Raw genomic sequence first — 20,245 nt, 5'->3', positions numbered from 1 at the left:
TTTTCTAATCTTTTGAAAGAAATAATTTAAAGTCGAATGTTCTATCAATCTGATATTTTTTTTCTTTTTTGTAAGTTTGAACATTCAGTATTATCAAGAGACTCAATACCGTGAATTGCAGGTAAATAGTTTCATTTCAATCGTGTTCACTACAACTTGGTAAATGACTAAGGAGTGGGATGGCTTTGGATATAGGACTGTACAATTCTTAGCTAGAATTACTTAAATTTTTGTGAAAAAATAAAGAGCCCAGCTTCCCGGAATCTCCAAGGTTGAATTACTTCAACTTCTTTTCTTAAAATATTCTAAAATTAAATTCAATGATAACTAAACAATAATGCATTATTAAACACTAAAGATGCGGCTTCACCAACAAATTCCTGAGCATTTCGTAAGAGGCGTTGATGATCCCCCAACTGATGAGAGCTCGGGTGTAATTGATGTGAACGCCAAAAAACATCTTGCGCAAAGAGCGTTCTCGCTCCTCGTAGACAATCCGGCTCGCCTTCCATAAGCTGTTGAACGGCCCTCCCACTGTGCATTGCATGTGCGATTTTACGACATTCACCGGATAAAATAAAGTGCTAATAAATGCTCCCACCTAAGAAATCAATGAAAAAAAACCAGGTCAGTATCGACACAAAGAAAACTAGGTTGGAAACAGAAAAAATACTACCATAGCGCCGCAGCAAAAATCTGATAACAATTTTCCTGTCCAATGATCTGGATGAGGCATTCGCTCGCTTATCTCTTCTCTGAGTGTAAAGAAAAGCGCGTTGCTGACACTGTTTCGCAGCAATATCGGAGTCAGACCTCGATAATATTCTCTGAACCCGTATTGGCGTAGGTCAGCAAAGGCATGTGCAGTGTTCCTAAACCTCGCGTTGAAGTGGTTATCTTGGAGGAGCATCTGAACCCTTTCAAATGGAGCAAGAACTGCCTCGGTTAGGCCAGCTGCAGCAGCTGCGGTAGAATTCTTAATGTGTGTATTCCACTGAGGAACCATTGAATTCAGCACTTGTTGATAGTGATTGTACATTCCAAACATGATAGATACTGATATTGTTTTTTGGCACAAGGGTGGAAGGATGCCCCTGTAAAGAAAGCGAAAGCCTTCAGATTTTAGCTGGATGTAAGCATTCTTCGTATGCATACCATAGAGCATCTAGATAAAAAAGTTTAACAGAGTTTAGAACAATCAAAGACACAATTTGTTATCTATTCATTATACCTGGCGAAACATGACTTTGTTTATCGGAAAAGTCACAGTGATGTTTATGAAAGCTGCACCCCAACCACACACAAATTCCCTCCATTCTGGATTTGGAATAGTGGGGGCACCTAGGAGTTGATTCTTATTATGCTGATTTCGGCTACTTGCCATTTTATCGCAAGATGCACGTTGAATTTGAACAGAAAGGAATCACAAGCAATCTCTAAACACCACATCTTCTTGCATTTTCAGGTATTCTAAATAGTTCAATGCATTGACACTTAAATTAAAATCAATGGCACAATCACTACAGAAATATAATGAGAACGGCCGGTTTGTTATTAGCATTAAATATATAATTGACGGCAGAAAAGTGGAACGATTGGATAGGAAACAAAAAGCAGACAGCTGATTTTTATCAATGAAGTCGATTCTCACCAGGACGGAAAAACCCAAAAATGGGCATCAGCCCTCAGGGCTCTCTATACCCCTGCGCTTCAGGATGCTATTCACAAGTCTACTCAATGCTCAGAAGAGTGATTCTAATCCAGTTAAAACTCGACACATGAAGTAAAAAGATGAAAACTGAAAATAAGGAATCGTGTACTTCCAACGGTGCACAGCGATACACAGGGTGTTTCAACCACCACAATGATGATTGCATACATTTTCAAAACTACAGCAGGATTTTTTAAAAACCACTCGACGACGAAAAAGGCTGGTCAACATCGCGGACAAGCGGTGCCTGCATAAATTGGAATCGTATAGATACTCGGAGAAAAGCAAGCAAAACATGCCCCATCGCCGACGCTTGCGAAAGCTTAACACATGCTATTCTCTCCAAAGCCATACCTAAATCTTTAGTCTATAGTTCACGGCTAAGAATTATATAATTTTTTTTTTTGTTTGTTTGGTTGCTCTCTCTCTTAGTGCTACACCGTGCCCCAAAATGTAAAAATTTGAATCAATAGAGAAAAAGTCCACTCTTCAAAACCTGCGTCGCGGAATTTTTACGGATGAAGACATTCTTCGTGTCATACAACAATACAAGCTATTTGAAATGGATGGGGGGTTTTGGACCGAAAACGAGGCGAATTAAGTGTAAAAGTGTGTGAGAAGGGAGGGTGAAAGATAAATTTCCAAGGTCCAGCAGCGATCACAAAACAAACGATGTGGTTCTTTTTAAAGTTGAGGGAGTTGCTCAATAGGTGTAGTAAATCTGAAATCTTCAGGAAAGAGCTCAGCGGCACGCGGGTACATCAGTTTATAAGATTGCCGGATGGTCACGTCAGCCACACCAGCTATATCGCCAATCTCTTTTTGGGTCTTTTTAGATTTTTCATCTGACGCTTGTGAAGCCATGTAAATAGCGGCGGCAGCTACTGAGATCGGTGAACGACCAGGAACGATATCAAGCTCGACTGCTTTACGAGCGATATGCGATGCCGCTCTCTGCACCATGGTCGGCAATCCTAAAAGAAATATCCGGCGTGATTAAGGTCTCACTTGTTGAACGAAAGTATAAGTTTTCTTACCAAGATTCGAACAGAAACGGGACATGAAATCTGCGGTAGTGATGATGTCGACTGAAGTTTCGAGGGCTTTCAGAATCAACTTGAAACATCTTCCAATTTCTTTCTTGCTGATCTTACTGACGGCGCAGATTTCTTTGAATGTTCGTGGGACGCCTTCTTGTCTTTTTTTTTTTAAATAAAGGTTACGAAACAGTTTATGTATGAATATTTTAGATATTTATTGCTTACCTGCAGGAAATGTATAGACACGCAGAGGCAATGGCATCATTGCTACGCCCTTTCAAGTTTTTGCCATCATGGACCTGCTTGAACAAATTGTTTGCTCTGTCAACTATAGTCCTAGGTAAGTTGATCCTGTCAGCCATGTTACTGATTTCTTTGAAGGCATTCACAAGGGCACGATCAGAGCTGCTCATCTAATTTAGAAGTAAACACTGAGTCACAATTCCAAGTGAAGGGTCACAAATCAACATACTGTTCGTCTGTTTTGGTATTTTGCCACACCATGCTCATCAAAAGAGGCACTGCCAGTACCGGGTCCAATCATGGTTGAGAGATCTGTTCCATTTAGTAAAGCATTTTCTGACCCACCAACACGAGAAGGATCTGCATTGGCTTTTTCGTTGCTGAATGTTCGCCATTCAGAACCAACATCAATTACCCTAAAAATGCCACAAAAATAATGAATCAAAACTTCAAAAGCTAGAATTTAATTCCTGTCACCAACCTGTCACCAACAACAAGTCCACACTCGGAGCAAATTTGATCGCCCGCTCGATAATCCTCAATCAAAGCAGCGTCGGGATGCGCAGAGCAACAAATTCTTATACCGCCTCCATCACCCCTGAAAAAATGGATAAACAAAACAAATTACTTCATGTTTGTGTGGATAACACAACACAAGCGAAAAACACTACCGATTTGACGCCATTGTTCGAGATCTCTGCGGCAGAGAGGGTAGAAAGACACTAATAAGCGAACGCGATACGAGCGATTGCAGCTACTGTTTTTCTTTGCAAGTGGCGCTAAAAATCAAAACAACTACTCGATTTTGAAGTTTGGCGTCAGCCACCTGGCGTCAAACATTGAAGACGACCGCAAACTAAAAACGGCCACATTTTTCAAAAAAGATGACGTGATTGTAGAAAATCTGGATGAAATCCGTTTAAAGCTGTTTCTCGTAATTAGCTTCCACCATCTAAAGAACCAAGTAATTAAATCTTCCTTCTACCTCGTTACTCTTCCATTACTGTCTACACTAGACGCTTTTTAAGCAATTTTCGTTTTTACCCCTACATTTCAGCCCGAGAAAGTTTTACAATGTTGGGATAACCAGCACAAAAACATTCTAGGGTGAATAGTAATGTGGAATACTGAAAAGGTAACCAGTCTGGTGATCAAAATAACACCGCTAAGTAGAAGCAAATAAGATATGAATCGAGAAAAATATATTGTAGATTGAGCGCAACAGCACCAACAATACGGGCAATTAATTTTTTTTATACAAACATGAACATAAAACAAAAAACGTGAATAGAAGGAATACAAAAAAGTGCAAGAGACGGACAAATTAAAACAATGGAATCATCATGCATGCACCAATCACAACTCGCTGGCTAAAAGCTGATCTTGCATAGAATACGTGGCGGGTAAAAGCTGTTGTGGTTGATGATCTTCCGTTGTATGACTCTTACCCAAAGACTGCTGGATGGATGGAAGGTTGGTATAGGCAGAGTCCGCAGGAAATCGACGAGTACCTCCTGGTGTTGCAGTGACTGTCGTTCGGTTATCGTTTTGATCAACCATCACCTGTGGTCCACATCCATGGTCATCTGGCTCATCCGATTTAATGAAAAGCCTCTTGCGATCACCATAGTCAACACTTTCTTCCCAAGCTGTACTTTCTTCAGTCAATCCCAAAGCATTGCGGAAGCGGAACTTGAGCGGTGAACCAATTGTGCGACGCCACCTGCGGTAGTAAACCCATCCTAAAATGGCCAAGATAGTTAAGACAGCCAAGCAGATAAGAATCGAGGCCACTGTTACACCAGGGCTGGAAGGGGTCTCAACAAAGTCTGGGTTAATTCCGAATTCGCTGCTTGGCGTGATCGTGACCACCTCGGGAGATTTGCCGGAACACTTGAACGGATTGGAGGTAACGACAGTAACACCAATAGGGCAATGACATGTAAAGCTAGAACTGTTTTTAAGCACGCAAATTCCATTGTTGCAAGGAGAAAACGCGCAGTGGTTGGGCAATTCCGGTTCCAAAAGGGAATGAACTGTGACGATGTGGGTGACTTTTTCGTGAAGCTTGTGCTGTGAGGTAGTGCTTCCGTTTATCACATGGCTGTAGAGAACGTCTTGATCGCGGAGACTCCAAGTGAGGCGATTTTCGAAAAAGGTGATTGACAAGGGCTGTCCATTTGTAATTCCAATTTCTTGCCTTTGTTTCAATCCATTGTAGTCACAGCTGGAAATGGATTGAAGAGTGATGTCGGTCCAGTAGATACGTGACTTGATGGAATCCACGGTGATGGCAGTCGGATACATGATCTTGTCAATCGAATACAACCACATGGTAGAACGTCCGTCCATGGTTGCACGAACAATTCGTCCAGTGTAAGGTTTGGTGTGTTCCGACCAAAACAGGATACCCTTTTGACTGTCCAAGGCAATATCTGTAATAATTGACTGGGTAGTGATGATATTAACTTCGGCTTCCAGGGATTTGGCGATGACTCTGATGACGGACTGATCTTGACCGGTGCGGGAAGCATTCTTCAGAGCACTGTAGTAGATATTACCCGTAGCTTTATCCAAAGCCAGTCCACTAGGAATAAGATCGTTGATTTTGTAGATGAGTGACTGTCCTCCACTGTTACTCCGGCTGACACCTTCGGTGGTTATCCAATACAGCGTAGACATCTTGTCGTGGTAAGCAATGCCCTTGATAGCGGGAACAGACTGGACTAGAAAGCGACTAGAAGCTATATCACTGTTGAGCAGGATCTCAACGTGATGATTGGTGGCTACGATCAGCATGGGACGACCACTGGCAGCCTTGCAGGTAATTTGATCAGGCTCCAAACTATAACCGGAAGCGCACGAACAGCGGTAACCTCCCTTGGTGTTGTTGCAAAATTGTGAGCATTTATTCTCAAATGCGCATTCGTCGACGTCGGCACATTGTTTGCCATTGTTCAACGACTCGTATCCAGGTTCGCAGAGGCAAGTTGGCTCCATCGGTCCTGGAACGCAAATCTGTGGGCATTGGCCATTATTCTGGCACGATTTGGCTAAACAGGAATAGAAACAATTAATTAAGCTCAACAATGTAAATAAATGAATCGAACTTACCACAACCAGATCCTTCATCAGTTCCGTCGAAGCAGTCAAATTTACCATCACACACCGAGCTGGCCTGAACACATTCGCCACTAAGACACATGAAATCGGTTGCTGAGCAGGAAGGAGTGATTGTAGTCGAGGAGCTGGACGATGTGGATACATTAGCAGGGCAGAGTAGAAGTGCTTCATCAGCGCTGTTGGAGCAATCCGACAGACCATCGCAAACCCAAGAGATGTTGATGTAACGCATTTCATTTGGACATCTGAAGAGATCCTTCTTGCAAGAGAATGGGAGATTATCACAGCCTTCTTCGTCCTCCCCAAAGGTGCAATCAAACCGACAATCGCATCTATTTAAAACAAAAAACATAATTAATTGAGCTCAAAATAATTATTCAAATAAAAATATTCACCTTGAAGCGATGGGAATGCATTCGTTTGAACCCAAGAAACAATTATACTGTGACGATAGACAATCTGGTTTTTCGGTTTCCGTCTCGATAAACGAATCGTTCAATTTAGCGCAAAGCTCTGCATCAGTACCGTGTTCGCATTCGGCAATGCTGTTGCAAAGAGCCATCCTTGGCATGCAGTCAGGACGTTGTGGGCATCGCAGATAATTAAGTGGACAAGGCGGTTTGTTGACGACACTATCGCAGACGCTGCTATCCTCGTCTTCTCCATGTTGACAATCTGAATCTCTGTCGCACACCCAAGTGAGAGGAATGCAAATGTGACTGTGGGAGCAATAGAACTGCGTCGATGAACACATGGAATGAGTGCTGGAACAATTAGCTTCGTCCGACTTGTCGATACAATCCGCTTGACCATCGCAAACGGCCGAACGAGGAATGCAGTGATGTTGATTAGGACACGAGTATTCACCCTCTCCCAGGCATACGTACGGAGGGCAGGAATCAGGCTCGTCGGATCGATCTTGACAGTCGGCGTCTCCATCACAGTAGAAATGGATCGAAACACATCCTCCGTTTTTACATTGAAACTGTGAACTGGTACAACCTACTTCTGTCGTCGTGTTGCGGCAATGAAGCTCATCTTCACCTAGGGCACAATCGTTGACTCCATCACATCGGAACTTGGCTGGAATACAACTGGTTTGACATGTAAACCATTCATCACCAACGCAGTCGGCTTTAGTACAGACGTGTTTATCTTCTCCCAATACTTTACCCAATGGACATAGGCAAGTGACTCCATCAGGTGTTGGTGCGCAAATGTCGCTGCAACCTCCAGTATGCCCAAGGCAATGATGATCGTGACTGTTGAAATCGAAAAGATCAATAACAGACATCAAACGATACTGAACGTTTATGTCGTCGGAAGCGTCGATAACGAAGCCGCGCATAGTTTTCGTCTCTTGCTTGTTCAACCAGCTGATTCGAGTAGAGGATTGAGTCAGCCAAAAAACGGAATCCGAGCTGGCGTCCATGGCAACCGGAGTGCCCAGATGAGAGCGAAGGATGGTTCGATTTTCACCGTTGACTTCGATCCGTTCAATTGTACCTCGCAGGGAGTCGCTGAAGTAGAGATGTTTGCCGTCGTAAGCCATCGCCGATACAGTTCCGTAAACTTGAACCAACTCCTGTCGGTTAGTACCATCCATGTGCCAGACGCTGATGACGTGACTGATGCGGCCCTCGACGATGAACATCCTTCCGGATTGTGATCCAATGGTGATACCTTGCGGGCTGTAAAGATCTCGGGCCAATACTAGTCGTTCGTAAACACCTTCGTGATTCTTTTGACCAACTACGACAGTTCCCCGAGTAACTTCCGTCCAGTAAATGTTCTCCGTGAAAGGATCCACGTCCAATCCCTCGACCATATCGACGTTTTCGAATAGGACCGTCTGTCGATAAGTGTCCAAGTGCATCGAGTAGATAGTCCTCTGGATCATGTCGCTGTAGACGATTGAGTGGCCCAAGGGGTTGTACGCCAATGCACCGATGTTTTCCACGTTACGCGTAGGCAGACGAAGGATGGAATCCTTGCCAATCTGGTGATGAGTCAAGCGATAAATGTCGCTGAAAGTTGCGATGACGATGGAAGACTCATGGGCAGAAATAGACTCGCAGGTACGGCCATCTTTGTTCAGACTCATTCCAACAGGGCAGGAGCACTTGTAGCCTTGTACGGTTGGCGAAAGAAGACAGAGATGGCTGCAAATCACGTTTCGGCAGGGGTCGATGAGATGGCTCTGCTTGGAGGGATGATGAACGTGGATGCCAGTTGGAGTTAACGAAGCTTCCTTGATCAAAATCTGAAAATATTCAAAGAATTCAAAGAGTTAACTCGCCGTTATTGACCATGAAAATGTTAATATTAGTAATACCTTGTAATCCTTGCCGGTAAACTTGTTGACGGAAAGAACTTCGTGCTCCAGAGGATCGCACCAAAAGATGTTGTTTTCAAAGATGTCGAGAGCGTACGGATGGGTCACTTTAACGGGAAGGATTTTACGATCAGACCCATCAATCTTCGAACTTTCAATGCGATTAAGTTTAGCGTCTCCCCAATAAATGCGTTGAATGGTTTCATCCACAACCAATCCATTAGGCCAAATAATGTCTTTTGTGATGACGTTTGTCCGCTGCGATCCGTCCATGCCAGCAGAACCAATGTGTGGACTAGAACCCCAGTCAGACCAGAAAAGCAAACCTTCTTCAGGATAGACGGCCACGGCACGAGGTTTCTCTAGCTGTCCACTAATGACAACACTGCAAATGGTAGCATGGAAGTCGCAAACGACGACGTGCTTCCGACCAGAGTCCGCGAAATAAATATGTCTTCCGACCCAGTCGATCGCCAAGTCTTCAACCATCTCCACACCGACCGAAACCACGTACTGGAAAGCTGATCCATCCAACATGGATTTGTAAATACCAGCCTTGTCCTTGCTTTTTTCATTCCAGTAGACGAATCCATCTTCATAGTCAGCTGCGACGCCGTGCGCTTGGGAAATGCCTGATTGAACGAGCCCATACTCTTTGGAAGGTAGAGAGATGTAGCGAATATCTCGATCAGTTGTAATTAGAAGCATTGGTTCTGGCCCTATACACATTTAAAATAAGGAATTAATACTTTGTTTACTATTCTTCAAACTAAACTATCCACTTACCATTAGCAATGCAACTTCTCTTGTCACGTGTGCCAACAGTATAACCGGAAGAACAAGAACATTCAAATCCTCCTTGGCTATTCGCACACTTTTGGCTGCACATGGGTGGATCCATAGAGCATTCGTCGATATCTGAAAATAATTCATGAGTATATTAACAAGTTTGATGAAAAAATGTGCGCAAACGGCTTACCAACACAAGTCGTTCCATTGAGCTGATAGCCTGAGGGGCACGAGCAGATAGGACCACGAGGAGTTTTATGGCATTCGTTTGGGCAGCGTGTACTGTTTGAGCAATTTAAAGTCGAATCTAAGACGCAAAATGATATTAATTTCAAGAAAGTTGGTTTAGGTTGCTTGAAAACTTACTACACTGGCCTCCTTCATCCGCCCGATCGTCACAATCTGCATAACCGTCACAAGCTCGGCTAATGGGCATACATTTTTGAGTTCCTTTGCTGAGACAACTGAACCAGCCATGTTCAGGTAAACAACTGTGGTTCATGAATGCTTCAGGACCTGATTTTTCACAATTTGAGTTATTCACAATCACCATTAGAAGAAATCAGTATTTCGCTTACCACATTCTTTTTCATCGGATCCATCAGCACAGTCTGTGACACCATCACAGACCCACTGGTTTAAGATGCACTCTTTACCACACTGGAATCCGTTCTTGCACTCCTATCAAAATAAATACTTAAACAAAGATCTAAAATACAAATAATCGAAGCCTTACTATTGTTTTGTTACAATGCAACTCGTCCCTCGCATCAGAGCAATCATCCATGCCATCACACACCCAATTTTGAGGGATGCACACTTGACCCTCACAGTGGAATGTGTTGGATGGGCAATTCAGTGTTAGGCCAGACGACTAACAATGCACAAATACACACAAATTAATAAGCAAAGCAGGTTTAAACACCATTACTCTTTAGTTACCGTTCCAGTGCAGTTGAGCTCATCTGACCAGTCTCCACAATCATTCTCCCTGTCACAGAAGAAAAACATGGCGATGCAATGTCCATCCTTGCATTGTTTCATGTGAGGACTTCGGCACGGGTAAGCTGAGACGAAAGCAGATAAGAAAATTTAGAAAAAATAAATAAACATTTCTGCATAACTAAAACACATAAATACACACAAGAATATAGCTGAAAACTTTCTACGAAAATCGATTTAAAATTAAGAGAATCAAAATTACTTACTGCATTCTAATTCGTCAGATCCATCGTTGCAGTCAATCACGTGGTCACAATGTTGCTTAGCAGCCACACATTCGTGTCCATTCTTGCACGAAAATTGATTTCCATCACAAACTGGGTAATACAATTTTCACATTAAATTAAACTTCAATAAATTTCAAAAATTATTTTTTTCATTTACCTGCTAATATGAAGCTCGGCAGTTGGACGAACACAGCCAAACCAAACCAAATTAAACGCATTTAATTAAAATGACTGAAGAATACTTTCTCCAGTGGAAAATCTCCAAGAACTATTTTCTCGGTAAAGCTTTTCTATTTAAGTATGAACACTTTAACAAAAAATATATATAATTTAAAGGGAAGCCCGTGTGCTTTGTGCTAAATGTGCTTTAAGGGAAGAAATAAGAAGGAACGTGCTCTCTTGGCTCGTATCCTGAGACCGATTAATTTGTCAGCGAAGAAATCCCAGCACTTATCACGTTCGTTCCAGTCGTAGATGGCGCCCTACAGTGACAGACAAGAAAGAAAATTTCGAAAGGAAGGGTTTCGAAGTACGCCTCAAGTATTTTTTGAGGTCAGTCATTTGTTTTTTTTAGTTTCAAAAAAGGAAATTTGTCTCGCCAATCTGTCGGGCAACGCATTATGACGTCTCACCCTCTCTTATCTCGAAGAAAAAACCACCCCTTCTCATCCCTCTACTCATTTGCCTTTAGGATATCGACAACCTGTACGAGTATTATGCTACAGGTGTTGCAGGATGGGATTTCAGACGATCCTAGACAATCAATTTTTACGTTACCCTTTCTCTATCTCAGTAAAAGGCCACACGTGATAGCGTCAACTCCTCCATGTAATTAATGACGAAAAATAAGTTGAAGATTAATGCGCACAATTTCAGACAAGTTGCGCAGTTTTTGGCAATCACGTGGTTTCAATATGCGGTTTCCAAGGATCCAAAGGATTGCTTCACTCTGAAGGTTAACAAGTCCACACTGCTGCGCTAGCTGATTGGATTTCACACAACACAAAGATTGGCGACAAGTCCCCATTTGTATCGTTTTAATATAAAAGATAACCAACACAGATTCTAATTAGCGCCTGGCGGATGCCATCCTCTGATAGAACTGCGCATCGGACGACTTATTATCGCCTTTGTTATGTTTTGAAAAACAGAAATGGGCCGAACTTTGTTGTGTTAAGAAGGTTATTGAGCCTATATGAGGAAAGAACTTTGACGCTGTAGACAAGTTGAAAATAGGCCGAGTTTTATATAAGATTCCCAGAAACCGAATACGTCGATAACTTTGTTTGTTTATATTTACACTATTCCAAGATTTTTAAATAGAGACGCGGAGAGTTTTATTGCGTTATGTGATCTGTTGTGAAATTCAAACAGCGTCGCATCATCGCGAACTTCGTCACTAAAATGCGTATTTGAGGAACATGAGGAAATAAGATCCTGTTGTATTTTTTTAAGACATACTGTTACCATCACAAGAAACTTAATAATCACGCGTGCTGCCGACGCATGCGGGTTTATTTTGATTCCAACTTTTTCTGATCGAAGTCATAATAAGTTGTTGTTAATATTTTAACCCAGTTGCTATACATGGCATTGAAAAACTTGCGACATGGTAACATTCGAAAATATATAGCACGATTGCATCCTGGATTTACATAACGAAAGATGAATTTTCCTTTGCGTCTTATATCCTCCCGAGTTTGGGTAACCTAGTTTAAACAGAATAAATGATATTAGCAACTCGTCACCTTGGCAAACAAGACATTAGGTTGCATAACACGAATGCATCAGGATTTGGGATTCCCAATTGTCTTTCACGCAGGTTTTAGGGTTCAAGACAAGTGAACATGAAGAGCCAGAAAAAACAAGGTGGGATTTCCAGTAATAGTTTTGCTTAACTTACTCACTATTTACCCTTTTATTACAAATATTGCGATGGTTTCTCCGGAAACCCGAATATGTTTGCAATGACTTGGGTTTATTGAGCTCGGTATAAAAAGGCCTCGGTTGATCGGAATAATACCAGAATTAATCATTCGACTCTTCCCGTCCAACATTCGAAAAAGGAAATACGCAAAGATTAGATAGGATGGTTCGTCTTGCAGTACTCATGGTAAGTTTCCTCTATTATAAAATTTAGTGCAATTTTCCCTTTGAAGCCCTTTTTTAAAACTTCTTTTATTATTTTATAATTGGCACTGTCCGTGTTTGTGTTACAGGTATTTTTGGCTTTGATTGTTTGTTCAGCTCTGGCTCAACACAACAATTATCATTACAATCCGCCAGGCCATCACCATCACGGTCATCATCATGGACATCATCATCATCATCATCATGGACATCACCATCATCATCATGGACATCACCACGGCTAAATCAGCGACCAAAACGGCCAAAGTACTCCATACCATTACATCTGCGCTAAGGACAATTGATAGTAAAGACACAATTTTGTATATCAATGTGACACTAGACCATATGTTTCACTGTGACACCAGACCATATGGTATTTTCATTTGCGCTTTGACCAGTTGATAGTAAAGTCACTCAGTTGTGTTACACTGTGACACGTAGAACAAATAAAAAACTACATTTGGAGAAACGATGGCCATGAGCCGTTTTATATTCATTCTAGCTTTATCGGCTAGGTTGAACCATCCTACACCTACTCACATACCTGTATGAAGCATTATTGTAGCTGAATTGATAAAAAAAACCGGAGCAAGCGCAACTGTAAACAACACGTGAACAACGATAACGTACCTGGTTGGTGACTTTTTTTAATGTCGAACTCGACCCAATAAAAAAAGTCAGAAAAAAAAAAATTATTTTCAATTTCCGAAATTTTTTAAAATTTAAACTTTATTGTTTAGTTTGCATTTTAGAAAATTCAGTTAAATTTAGCTTTAGAGAAATCGAAAGAAATCCCCGTCGCCCATAAATATGTGTTACTATTAACATAACTCACACCATAGTGAATCATTGGTGAGGCATTTATACTACTGCTCTAAAATCATTCAAATGCGTTAAGTGAATGAAAGGGAAAAAATGAAGAACGGGGGGTATTCCCCTGATGACGTACTCCCACGTTCAGCTGAGTCATTGCTCATCATTGTTTACTTACGTGATAAGCTTGTTTGCTGACGCTGTTGTAAAAACTCGGAAGAATTACTCGATCTATTCGCGAATTTATTATTATCTATTTTTACCTGGAAAGTATTGTAGTCTAAATAAGACTAAGTACAAAGCTTATAAGAGGCAGACTCTCATAAACATTTGTGGTTTCCTCATTTCATGATTAAATTAACTTCACGCATTTTTGCAGAATGCAGATTGTATAATCAATCCACTCTAATAATACAAATTAAGATTTCTGCACTTTAATTCCAAGGTCTTCCATCACCTCTGGGATGCATCGCACAAGGTCTTCATGGCTGATTTGGAAGTCACTATCTTTCCATTTGCTTCGTAATTTTTGGATAACCATGCTCATGGGTTTACCACCTGAAAAACAAGGTATTCACCAATATAAGTAGGTTTTCAACTGAGAAATTTAAAGGGTTTACCCGGCACTCCTTTGTCCTTTAGGTCAGCACCGCCAACAGGAAACCTCGGAGGGACCCATTTTTCAAACTCAATGGCAAGTTCTTGTTTTCCTTGGTAGCGAAGTAACTCGGCACCTCTAAAAATGGCGTCTTTCATCTTTTGCTTTGTGTCGATCACTATCATTTGGTACGGCCTAAATAACAAGTGCCGTGAAAATCATCAAGTTGATATGCCCAAATGAATACGGTTACCGCAACGGCTTAAAAGGTTCAGGTAGAAGATTACGATGTTCAACGATGAAAAAAGAGAGATCCTTGTCAAAATTTGGATATTTCAATCTTGCGTGAAGAGAAGCTGCCTGAAAAAATATTACGATCAGTCAAAATGTGTGGAATAAATTTTGAAAATGCAATGCCAACTTACCGCTCCTTCTGAATCAAGTAAAGCGGATAATAAGGTAATGGGCAACAACTCCACGTTGTTGTTCTTAGCTCGTTCCCAAATAACTTTAAATTCTTTTACATTAGGATCTTCTCCAAGGCCAATGTAGGGGGCTATTCCAAGACGAAGCATCGTTTCCAGAAGAGGCCCAGCGTGTCGGTTACTTAGAATCTGTTTCAGTTCTAGCCAAATTCTTTCGCCCGATATCCGGGATAAGCCTTCCATATTTTCACGAAGTGCTGCTTCCGTATCGGGTTCATGTAAATTAGGATCGGGTGATATCCTAGCACAAAATCGGAAGTAGCGTAGAATTCTCAAATAATCTTCTTGCATCCTTGTGCGTGCATCTCCCACAAATGCCACTCGTCGTTTCTGCAAATCCTCCCAACCCCCACAATAATCGTAAACCGTTCCGTCAAAACCTAAATGTTTGGGAATTTCAGTTAATAAGATTCTAGAATTGTATGTAAGGAATAACAACAACGTACCAAGAAACATTGAATTCACTGTGAGATCCCTTCTATTTGCATCTAGTTCCCAGTCTTGGGTAAATTGCACTTCTGCATGTCTCCCATGATTAACTACATCAATTCTTAAGGTAGTAATTTCGAAATTTTCTTTTTCATTGATGCGTACTGTTATGGTGCCATGCTTTTCCCCAGTTAGATTGATCATACGAATATTCTCAGAGTTAAACATATCCTTCATTTGCTGAGGAGTTGCAGTAGTTGCAAAATCCAAATCATGAGGCTTGATGTTCATCAGAAGATCCCTAAACACATAAACTTATTAGTTGGGTCAACAAATAGGCTAGCATTATGTCAACAAAACAATGTTTAGCAACATTTCCTTTACCTTACTGGACCTCCAGCAAAACGAATTTCATAATTATGCTTCTCAAAAATCTTCTGAAGTTGTACAAGCTCATCAGTGAAGATTGATTTAAAATCTTCTGACTCTACTTTCATGGTGAACAGACTGCGCTTCAACAGCTGAGGACAGGATACTAACAGATGGTGAGCTCTAATGCTACTAGTCTTTCTTGGATTTAAACTTGTTGCCTATTATATTTTGAACAAAATTATGGAATTAAACATTATACTCAGCGTGTTAAGTAAAAGGCTTACTGTAAAAATCGTCTTATGTGTTATTTGAATGAGTTCTGCATATCTCCCAATTCTCTTTAATCTAAATGACAATGCGGAAACTAGTTTGCCGGTAGACATAAAGAAAACCGTGAAGAATTGATGAAGAGCGACTGAGAATTATCTCTATTTTTCGGTATTGCACGAGGTAAAATGTGAACTTTTCTGTATTTCATAGAGAAATTTGCTGCAGAAAAGGAAAGAAAAAATGTGTTTTGATTTTTTGAAGCAGACGACTTTTTCAACATGTTAAATAGACATCTGGCGAAATAATGATGAACCTTTTCCTCAGTTGTTGGTTTGAAACGCGGTTTTGCATTTTTGATTGGATTGCAATTAGAGTATATTTAGACTGTAAATATTAAAAAGACCGCAAGTTCGGCGAAAGAGAGTTCATAAAGGGACATTATATTATTTTAAAATATTATTTTGAAATTGAAATGAATATTAGCAATTCAATTGGTTGGACACTGCAATGAAAAATGTAGTAACACCGCTCCGCTAGTTAAGCTTGGGCTACACTAGACCTTTTGTAATCGTTATTTCGACAAAGATGAGAATGCAATTACTGCCCCATTGCTAAACGCAAGTATTCCGGGATGCTTACGTGTAGTACGTTAAGTGAAGCTCACGAAATCCAGCGCTGACGTAATCAGGCAGTTATCACTTGAAGCAATAAACTTGCATGTAGCCTATAGTAGATATTGTCAACGCGACGGGTCCTTTTATATTTTGTCAGTATTCAACAGTAAATCACACATACGGTTTCTGTTTCTCTTTCCAATATGTTTGTCAATTTTGGAACTCTGGCCGTTATTACCATAATTTTGTCATCGTCGAGTCTGTGCTCTGCTACTTTTGATGATCAAAACGTCTTTAACTTGCAACCGCCATCACATGATTTCTCTGCGAAAATAAAATTAGACAATGGTGAAAACAGCAGGATTGCGGACAGGATTGTTGGAGGTGAGGAGGCGATACCCAACGAATTCCCTTGGCAAGCCCTTCTCAAAGTGGAGGTAGTTAATAACAAATTGTATTCCTGTGGCGGAAGTTTGATCGCAGATCGATGGATTCTTACGGCCGCTCACTGCCTGGTGATTCCAAAGTAAGTAATAGCGTGTTCTAAAAAAATTACGGCATAATTATAAGATGTTTCCTGACCGTAGTGAACCTGTTAAATCGGTGACTGTCTACCTGGGGGCGCACAATATTGCTCAGTCATCTGAAACAAATAAAAAGATTTACATAGGATACAACTTCGCCCGTCATCCTTCTTGGAATGCCAGCACCATGGAAGGAGACATAGCTTTAATCAACCTCACAAGCGCCGTTACTTATACACGTAAAAAATAATTTTATATACGTATATGTAGCGGGTGATTGTATAACTTATAATTTAATTTTCTTTCAATATCAGAGTATATCCGTCCAATCACCTTGGCCAATTCGAACGAACCAAATCACGTCAACGATAATGTCACTGTTGCCGGATGGGGATCGACATATGACGGTATCTACGAAGGAATGGAATGAACCTCATTTTTAAAACATATCACATACTGTTTGATGGTTTTTAGGTAGTGTTTTGGGCAGTTCAACACTTCGTAAGGTGACAGTCCCAGTCATCACCAATAACGAATGCAAGTTGACTTATGGCAAACTCGTCTCAGATAAAATCATTTGCACTAGCGGAAACAATTATCGTGGAACATGCAACGTATGAAACGTCCATTGCCCCATAATGTGTTCTGTTTTCTAGTCTTTATGAATCATAAACTTATTCATGTTCAACAGGGTGACAGTGGCGGCCCAATGAACTACAAAGGGTCGGACGGCTCGTGGAAGCAAATTGGTATCGTTTCGTTCGGCTCGACTGAAGGTTGCCAAAAGAATCATCCAAACGGTTGCACCAGGATCAGCTCGTATTCGTCATGGATTCAAAGTATCATTTCACCTTCATCATCTTCCACAACATCCACGAAAATCCCCACAACCGCCTATAGCTCGACAACAAATAAGGTGACTACAACACAGCCGTCTTCCGGTGGTCATCAAACTTCCGCCTTCTTATCGTCGTCACTCATTTCAATTCTTCTCTTGATTATCTGTATTGGACCCATTTATGGAGTCTGAAATTGAGATAGCGGGCATGACTACACATTTATGCCATAGTTGATCAAATAATCTATGGCTAGGCAAGTATACATTACATTTCACGAATTATAAATTGTTTGCAATTTAACAGAGTGATGAAGTTTATGCAATCAAAAATAATTAAATTGTTGAAATATTAAGAGCTGTGCTCTAATAAATAAATAGAAAATGAGTTTTACCTAGAATTTATTGTCCTCGCCTTGTCATTCAAATGAGCTGCAAATAGTCTAGAGACTAGCCTTGGGAAATTAATAGAAATTATTTCTTCAAGTTCTAAGAAAAGGCGAAAGTATATGATAGGCCTGTTTGAATCTTCTAGCGGTTGGATGAAAAATTCCATTATATTGCGTAAGCTATCATATAATGCAATAAACTAAACTTCATCAGCCGGCTTGATTAGATACCAACAAACCGAGACGTAACTTGTGCCATAAATCCTGGGAGCAGATGAGAAGGCGTTTTGCGACACACCCCACACCCTAAAAAGAAAGAGGAAAAGAGAAAAAAAAGATATAGAGTCAAATCCCAATCCCAAAGAAACCTTTCAGGCTTTGAACGGACGGAAATTTTAACTTTGGCGCGCTAGATGTTATTTACATAGATGGCGTGGTAGCCATCTAGCGAATGAAGTCGGAACTATTTTTACTATTTTGAGTAATGGCCGTCAGCAGTCCCCAAAGTGGTCAGCTGTGTTGGTGTTGTTTTATGACAGTTTCAGTGCTTACAGTTACATGAGTATTACAATTAATATTTAATATTGGTAGCGTTTAATCGAAATGCCCATACACGATAATGATCGTCATGCAGTTGTCCTAGATATCGGACGAGCTTACACCAAGTATGTTTTGTAAACAATTTGTCTGATGAAGTTCCAACTGGTACATTATTCACTTACTGGTTGACAGGTGTGGTTTTGTTGGTGAAAACGAGCCGCGAGTCATCATTCCATCCAAATTAGATGGCTCCAAAAAAGGTGAAGGAGTTTACCTTCATGAATATTCCAGTGAAAAAGAACTTCATTTCAATCTGGTCAAATTTCTCCACCACATTTTCTTTAAGTATTACTTTTATAAAACTTGAATTCAACTGAAAAAAACTAAGGTTTGGTTTTACAGGTATTTATTAGTCAATCACCGTGAAAGAAGGATTGTGATTGTGGAATCTTTACTATGTCCTACAGAGTTTCGTGAAATTCTAGCCAATGTCCTTTTTGTTCATTTTGAGGTACTCTACCAAGCATTGTCCCAGATACGATTGTGAGAAACATTTTATTTTAGGTACCATCTGTCTTGTTTGTGCCTTCTCACCTTGTCACACTTTATACCCTGGGGATCAACACTGCATTTGTGATTGATATTGGACATGAGGAAACAACGATGATACCAGTTTGTGAAGGAACTCCTTTGATTCATGCTTGGCAAGCTCAACCTCTTGGAGCAAAAGCCATTCAAGGGTAATCATTCACTTGAACACAAATTTTTTTACTTGCAATGAATATTATTTAACATGTAGCTGTAAATATTTTCTGATTCAGCAATATGACATTACTAATTGTTGAAATATTTTCAGGCGGTTGGAATCTCTTCTATTGCTACGCGCCAAGGTCCAGGGAAGTGATGGTCAGAAGGTTGACTTGGTTGATGTCATTCCTAAACTATCACGTGGAATCTTAGAAGACATTGTGGTGCGCACTTGTTTCGTTACTACACTGCCAAGATCCCGCCAGCTTGTTGCTTCCCGGACAAATGAAGCAGGGCCATCGCCCCCTGTTCCCCCTCCTACCATTCTCTATCCTTTGTCCGGCAATAATAATTTGACTCTTGATGGATCTGTTCGTGAAGAGTCAGCCGAGGTCCTCTTTGAAACGGACAATGAGATGGTTTCACTCGCTTCGATGATTTTGGATAGTATACTCGCTGTACGTAAACATCGTTAAAAAAGTTTTCCTGATTATAGATTGATTTTACGTTGATTTTTGTAATTTAGTCGCCAATTGATTTTCGAATTCCACTAGCGGAGAATTTGGTAATAACTGGCGGGGGATCAATGATGCCTGGACTAAAATCTCGTTTAGTGTCGGAAGTAAAGGATCTCCAGCAACATCCAAAGTACTCAAGCCGGATTGCTCTTAAGGCCCTAAAAGTTCATCGGCCACCAGCTAAATCAAACTATGCCGCTTGGCTTGGAGGTTTATTTTACTCAAATTATACCACGTAAACTGAAATCAATTAAAATATATTTTTAATAGGGGCTATTTTGGGAGCAACGGAAGCGATCGCCACACGCAGCTACACTCGCGAAGTCTACTTGCAGACTAATCATGTTCCCGATTGGAATAATTTAGCGGATAACACCAAAGAAATTGATAGTAGAGCTGGTTAACTAAATAAACAGTGCTAATAAATCAGTTTTTTTCACAAAATAAAAGTTAAACTATCGTCAAGACGTCAACTGCTTATTTAAACTATTTCGAAAATAAAAAATTT

General features: G+C 40.7%; 7 protein-coding genes and 1 long non-coding RNA gene across 12 annotated transcripts in view; 3 read left to right on the top strand and 5 right to left on the bottom strand.

The window, feature by feature from the left end:
* LOC124208296 (aminopeptidase N-like) overlaps positions 1-20,245 on the bottom strand; it is a 97,517-nt gene that overhangs the window by 46,039 nt on the left and 31,233 nt on the right. The gene's annotated exons all lie outside the window — the stretch shown is intronic.
* LOC124208292 (mitochondrial nicotinamide adenine dinucleotide transporter SLC25A51-like) lies at positions 40-1,629 on the bottom strand. 2 transcript variants are annotated; one of them, XM_046606068.1, is made up of 4 exons: positions 1,232-1,629; positions 1,156-1,165; positions 677-1,094; positions 40-601 (listed from the first exon to the last, which is right to left on the bottom strand). In XM_046606068.1, exons 1-4 carry the CDS (start codon positions 1,314-1,316, stop codon positions 353-355), a joined length of 762 nt encoding a protein of 253 aa, XP_046462024.1. In that variant the 5' UTR covers positions 1,317-1,629; the 3' UTR covers positions 40-352. The 2 variants fall into 2 exon arrangements, with proteins under 2 accessions (XP_046462024.1, XP_046462022.1); XM_046606066.1 differs by having other exon boundaries at positions 677-1,165; positions 1,232-1,626.
* Positions 1,800-3,778, bottom strand: LOC124208291 (transcription initiation factor IIB-like). The gene is made up of 6 exons (XM_046606065.1): positions 3,666-3,778; positions 3,476-3,592; positions 3,224-3,410; positions 2,977-3,164; positions 2,749-2,909; positions 1,800-2,685 (listed from the first exon to the last, which is right to left on the bottom strand). The coding sequence occupies exons 1-6, from the start codon at positions 3,677-3,679 to the stop codon at positions 2,396-2,398; spliced, it is 957 nt and encodes a 318-aa protein (XP_046462021.1). The 5' UTR covers positions 3,680-3,778; the 3' UTR covers positions 1,800-2,395.
* Positions 4,180-11,077, bottom strand: LOC124208276 (low-density lipoprotein receptor-related protein 2-like). The gene is made up of 12 exons (XM_046606040.1): positions 10,628-11,077; positions 10,450-10,560; positions 10,184-10,308; positions 9,978-10,115; positions 9,820-9,922; positions 9,608-9,757; positions 9,432-9,548; positions 9,239-9,370; positions 8,453-9,171; positions 6,513-8,380; positions 6,109-6,449; positions 4,180-6,047 (listed from the first exon to the last, which is right to left on the bottom strand). The coding sequence occupies exons 1-12, from the start codon at positions 10,686-10,688 to the stop codon at positions 4,351-4,353; spliced, it is 5,562 nt and encodes a 1,853-aa protein (XP_046461996.1). The 5' UTR covers positions 10,689-11,077; the 3' UTR covers positions 4,180-4,350.
* LOC124208300 lies at positions 10,906-13,072 on the top strand. 3 transcript variants are annotated; one of them, XR_006880407.1, is made up of 3 exons: positions 10,906-11,022; positions 12,293-12,583; positions 12,690-13,072. It is a non-coding gene; the product is annotated as an uncharacterized LOC124208300 (long non-coding RNA). The 3 variants fall into 3 exon arrangements; XR_006880408.1 differs by lacking the exon at positions 10,906-11,022 and adding an exon at positions 11,189-12,082 and having other exon boundaries at positions 12,471-12,583; XR_006880406.1 differs by lacking the exon at positions 10,906-11,022 and having other exon boundaries at positions 12,089-12,583.
* On the bottom strand, positions 13,787-15,840 carry LOC124208281 (CCA tRNA nucleotidyltransferase 1, mitochondrial-like). Its single transcript, XM_046606048.1, has 7 exons — positions 15,585-15,840; positions 15,313-15,518; positions 14,946-15,229; positions 14,440-14,879; positions 14,268-14,374; positions 14,037-14,209; positions 13,787-13,974 (listed from the first exon to the last, which is right to left on the bottom strand). Exons 1-7 carry the CDS (start codon positions 15,681-15,683, stop codon positions 13,835-13,837), a joined length of 1,449 nt encoding a protein of 482 aa, XP_046462004.1. The 5' UTR covers positions 15,684-15,840; the 3' UTR covers positions 13,787-13,834.
* On the top strand, positions 16,352-17,931 carry LOC124208286 (brachyurin-like). The gene is made up of 5 exons (XM_046606053.1): positions 16,352-16,710; positions 16,772-16,947; positions 17,023-17,115; positions 17,183-17,322; positions 17,400-17,931. The coding sequence occupies exons 1-5, from the start codon at positions 16,388-16,390 to the stop codon at positions 17,736-17,738; spliced, it is 1,071 nt and encodes a 356-aa protein (XP_046462009.1). The 5' UTR covers positions 16,352-16,387; the 3' UTR covers positions 17,739-17,931.
* LOC124208285 (actin-related protein 10-like) lies at positions 18,398-20,202 on the top strand. The gene is made up of 7 exons (XM_046606052.1): positions 18,398-18,597; positions 18,665-18,817; positions 18,875-18,983; positions 19,037-19,212; positions 19,329-19,677; positions 19,746-19,947; positions 20,008-20,202. The coding sequence occupies exons 1-7, from the start codon at positions 18,536-18,538 to the stop codon at positions 20,139-20,141; spliced, it is 1,185 nt and encodes a 394-aa protein (XP_046462008.1). The 5' UTR covers positions 18,398-18,535; the 3' UTR covers positions 20,142-20,202.

The sequence above is a fragment of the Daphnia pulex genome, chromosome 11 (assembly GCF_021134715.1).
Source record: "Daphnia pulex isolate KAP4 chromosome 11, ASM2113471v1".
In the NCBI taxonomy this organism is placed as follows: domain Eukaryota; kingdom Metazoa; phylum Arthropoda; class Branchiopoda; order Diplostraca; family Daphniidae; genus Daphnia; species Daphnia pulex.
Note: the sequence above shows the minus strand (reverse complement) of the source record. Positions and strands in the feature narration are given on the sequence as shown.

Bases quoted from the DNA above. Each gene is read 5' to 3' on its own strand.
- LOC124208285 (XM_046606052.1), top strand. From the start codon at position 18,536: ATGCCCATACACGATAATGATCGTCATGCAGTTGTCCTAGATATCGGA. The intron at 18,598-18,664 runs GTATGTTTTGTA...ACTGGTTGACAG, and splicing joins ATCGGACGAGCTTACACCAA to GTGTGGTTTTGTTGGTGAAA. The intron at 19,948-20,007 runs GTTTATTTTACT...TATTTTTAATAG, and splicing joins CTATGCCGCTTGGCTTGGAG to GGGCTATTTTGGGAGCAACG.
- LOC124208292 (XM_046606066.1), bottom strand. From the start codon at position 1,384: ATGGCAAGTAGCCGAAATCAGCATAATAAGAATCAACTCCTAGGTGCC. The intron at 1,166-1,231 runs GTATAATGAATA...TTTTTTATCTAG, and splicing joins ACAAAGTCATGTTTCGCCAG to ATGCTCTATGGTATGCATAC. The intron at 602-676 runs GTAGTATTTTTT...TTGATTTCTTAG, and splicing joins ATTTTTGCTGCGGCGCTATG to GTGGGAGCATTTATTAGCAC.
- LOC124208286 (XM_046606053.1), top strand. From the start codon at position 16,388: ATGTTTGTCAATTTTGGAACTCTGGCCGTTATTACCATAATTTTGTCA. The intron at 16,711-16,771 runs GTAAGTAATAGC...TCCTGACCGTAG, and splicing joins CACTGCCTGGTGATTCCAAA to TGAACCTGTTAAATCGGTGA. The intron at 17,323-17,399 runs GTATGAAACGTC...CATGTTCAACAG, and splicing joins ATTATCGTGGAACATGCAAC to GGTGACAGTGGCGGCCCAAT.
- LOC124208281 (XM_046606048.1), bottom strand. From the start codon at position 15,683: ATGTCTACCGGCAAACTAGTTTCCGCATTGTCATTTAGATTAAAGAGA. The intron at 14,880-14,945 runs GTACGTTGTTGT...CCAAACATTTAG, and splicing joins AGTGAATTCAATGTTTCTTG to GTTTTGACGGAACGGTTTAC. The intron at 13,975-14,036 runs GTAAACCCTTTA...CTTGTTTTTCAG, and splicing joins AAAGGACAAAGGAGTGCCGG to GTGGTAAACCCATGAGCATG.
- LOC124208291 (XM_046606065.1), bottom strand. The intron at 3,411-3,475 runs GTTGGTGACAGG...TGGCATTTTTAG, and splicing joins GGACTTGTTGTTGGTGACAG to GGTAATTGATGTTGGTTCTG. The intron at 2,686-2,748 runs GTAAGAAAACTT...TATTTCTTTTAG, and splicing joins CCGTTTCTGTTCGAATCTTG to GATTGCCGACCATGGTGCAG.
- LOC124208276 (XM_046606040.1), bottom strand. From the start codon at position 10,688: ATGCGTTTAATTTGGTTTGGTTTGGCTGTGTTCGTCCAACTGCCGAGC. The intron at 9,549-9,607 runs GTAAGTTTTCAA...TTTGCGTCTTAG, and splicing joins GGATGAAGGAGGCCAGTGTA to ATTCGACTTTAAATTGCTCA. The intron at 9,172-9,238 runs GTAAGTGGATAG...AAATGTGTATAG, and splicing joins GAGAAGTTGCATTGCTAATG to GGCCAGAACCAATGCTTCTA.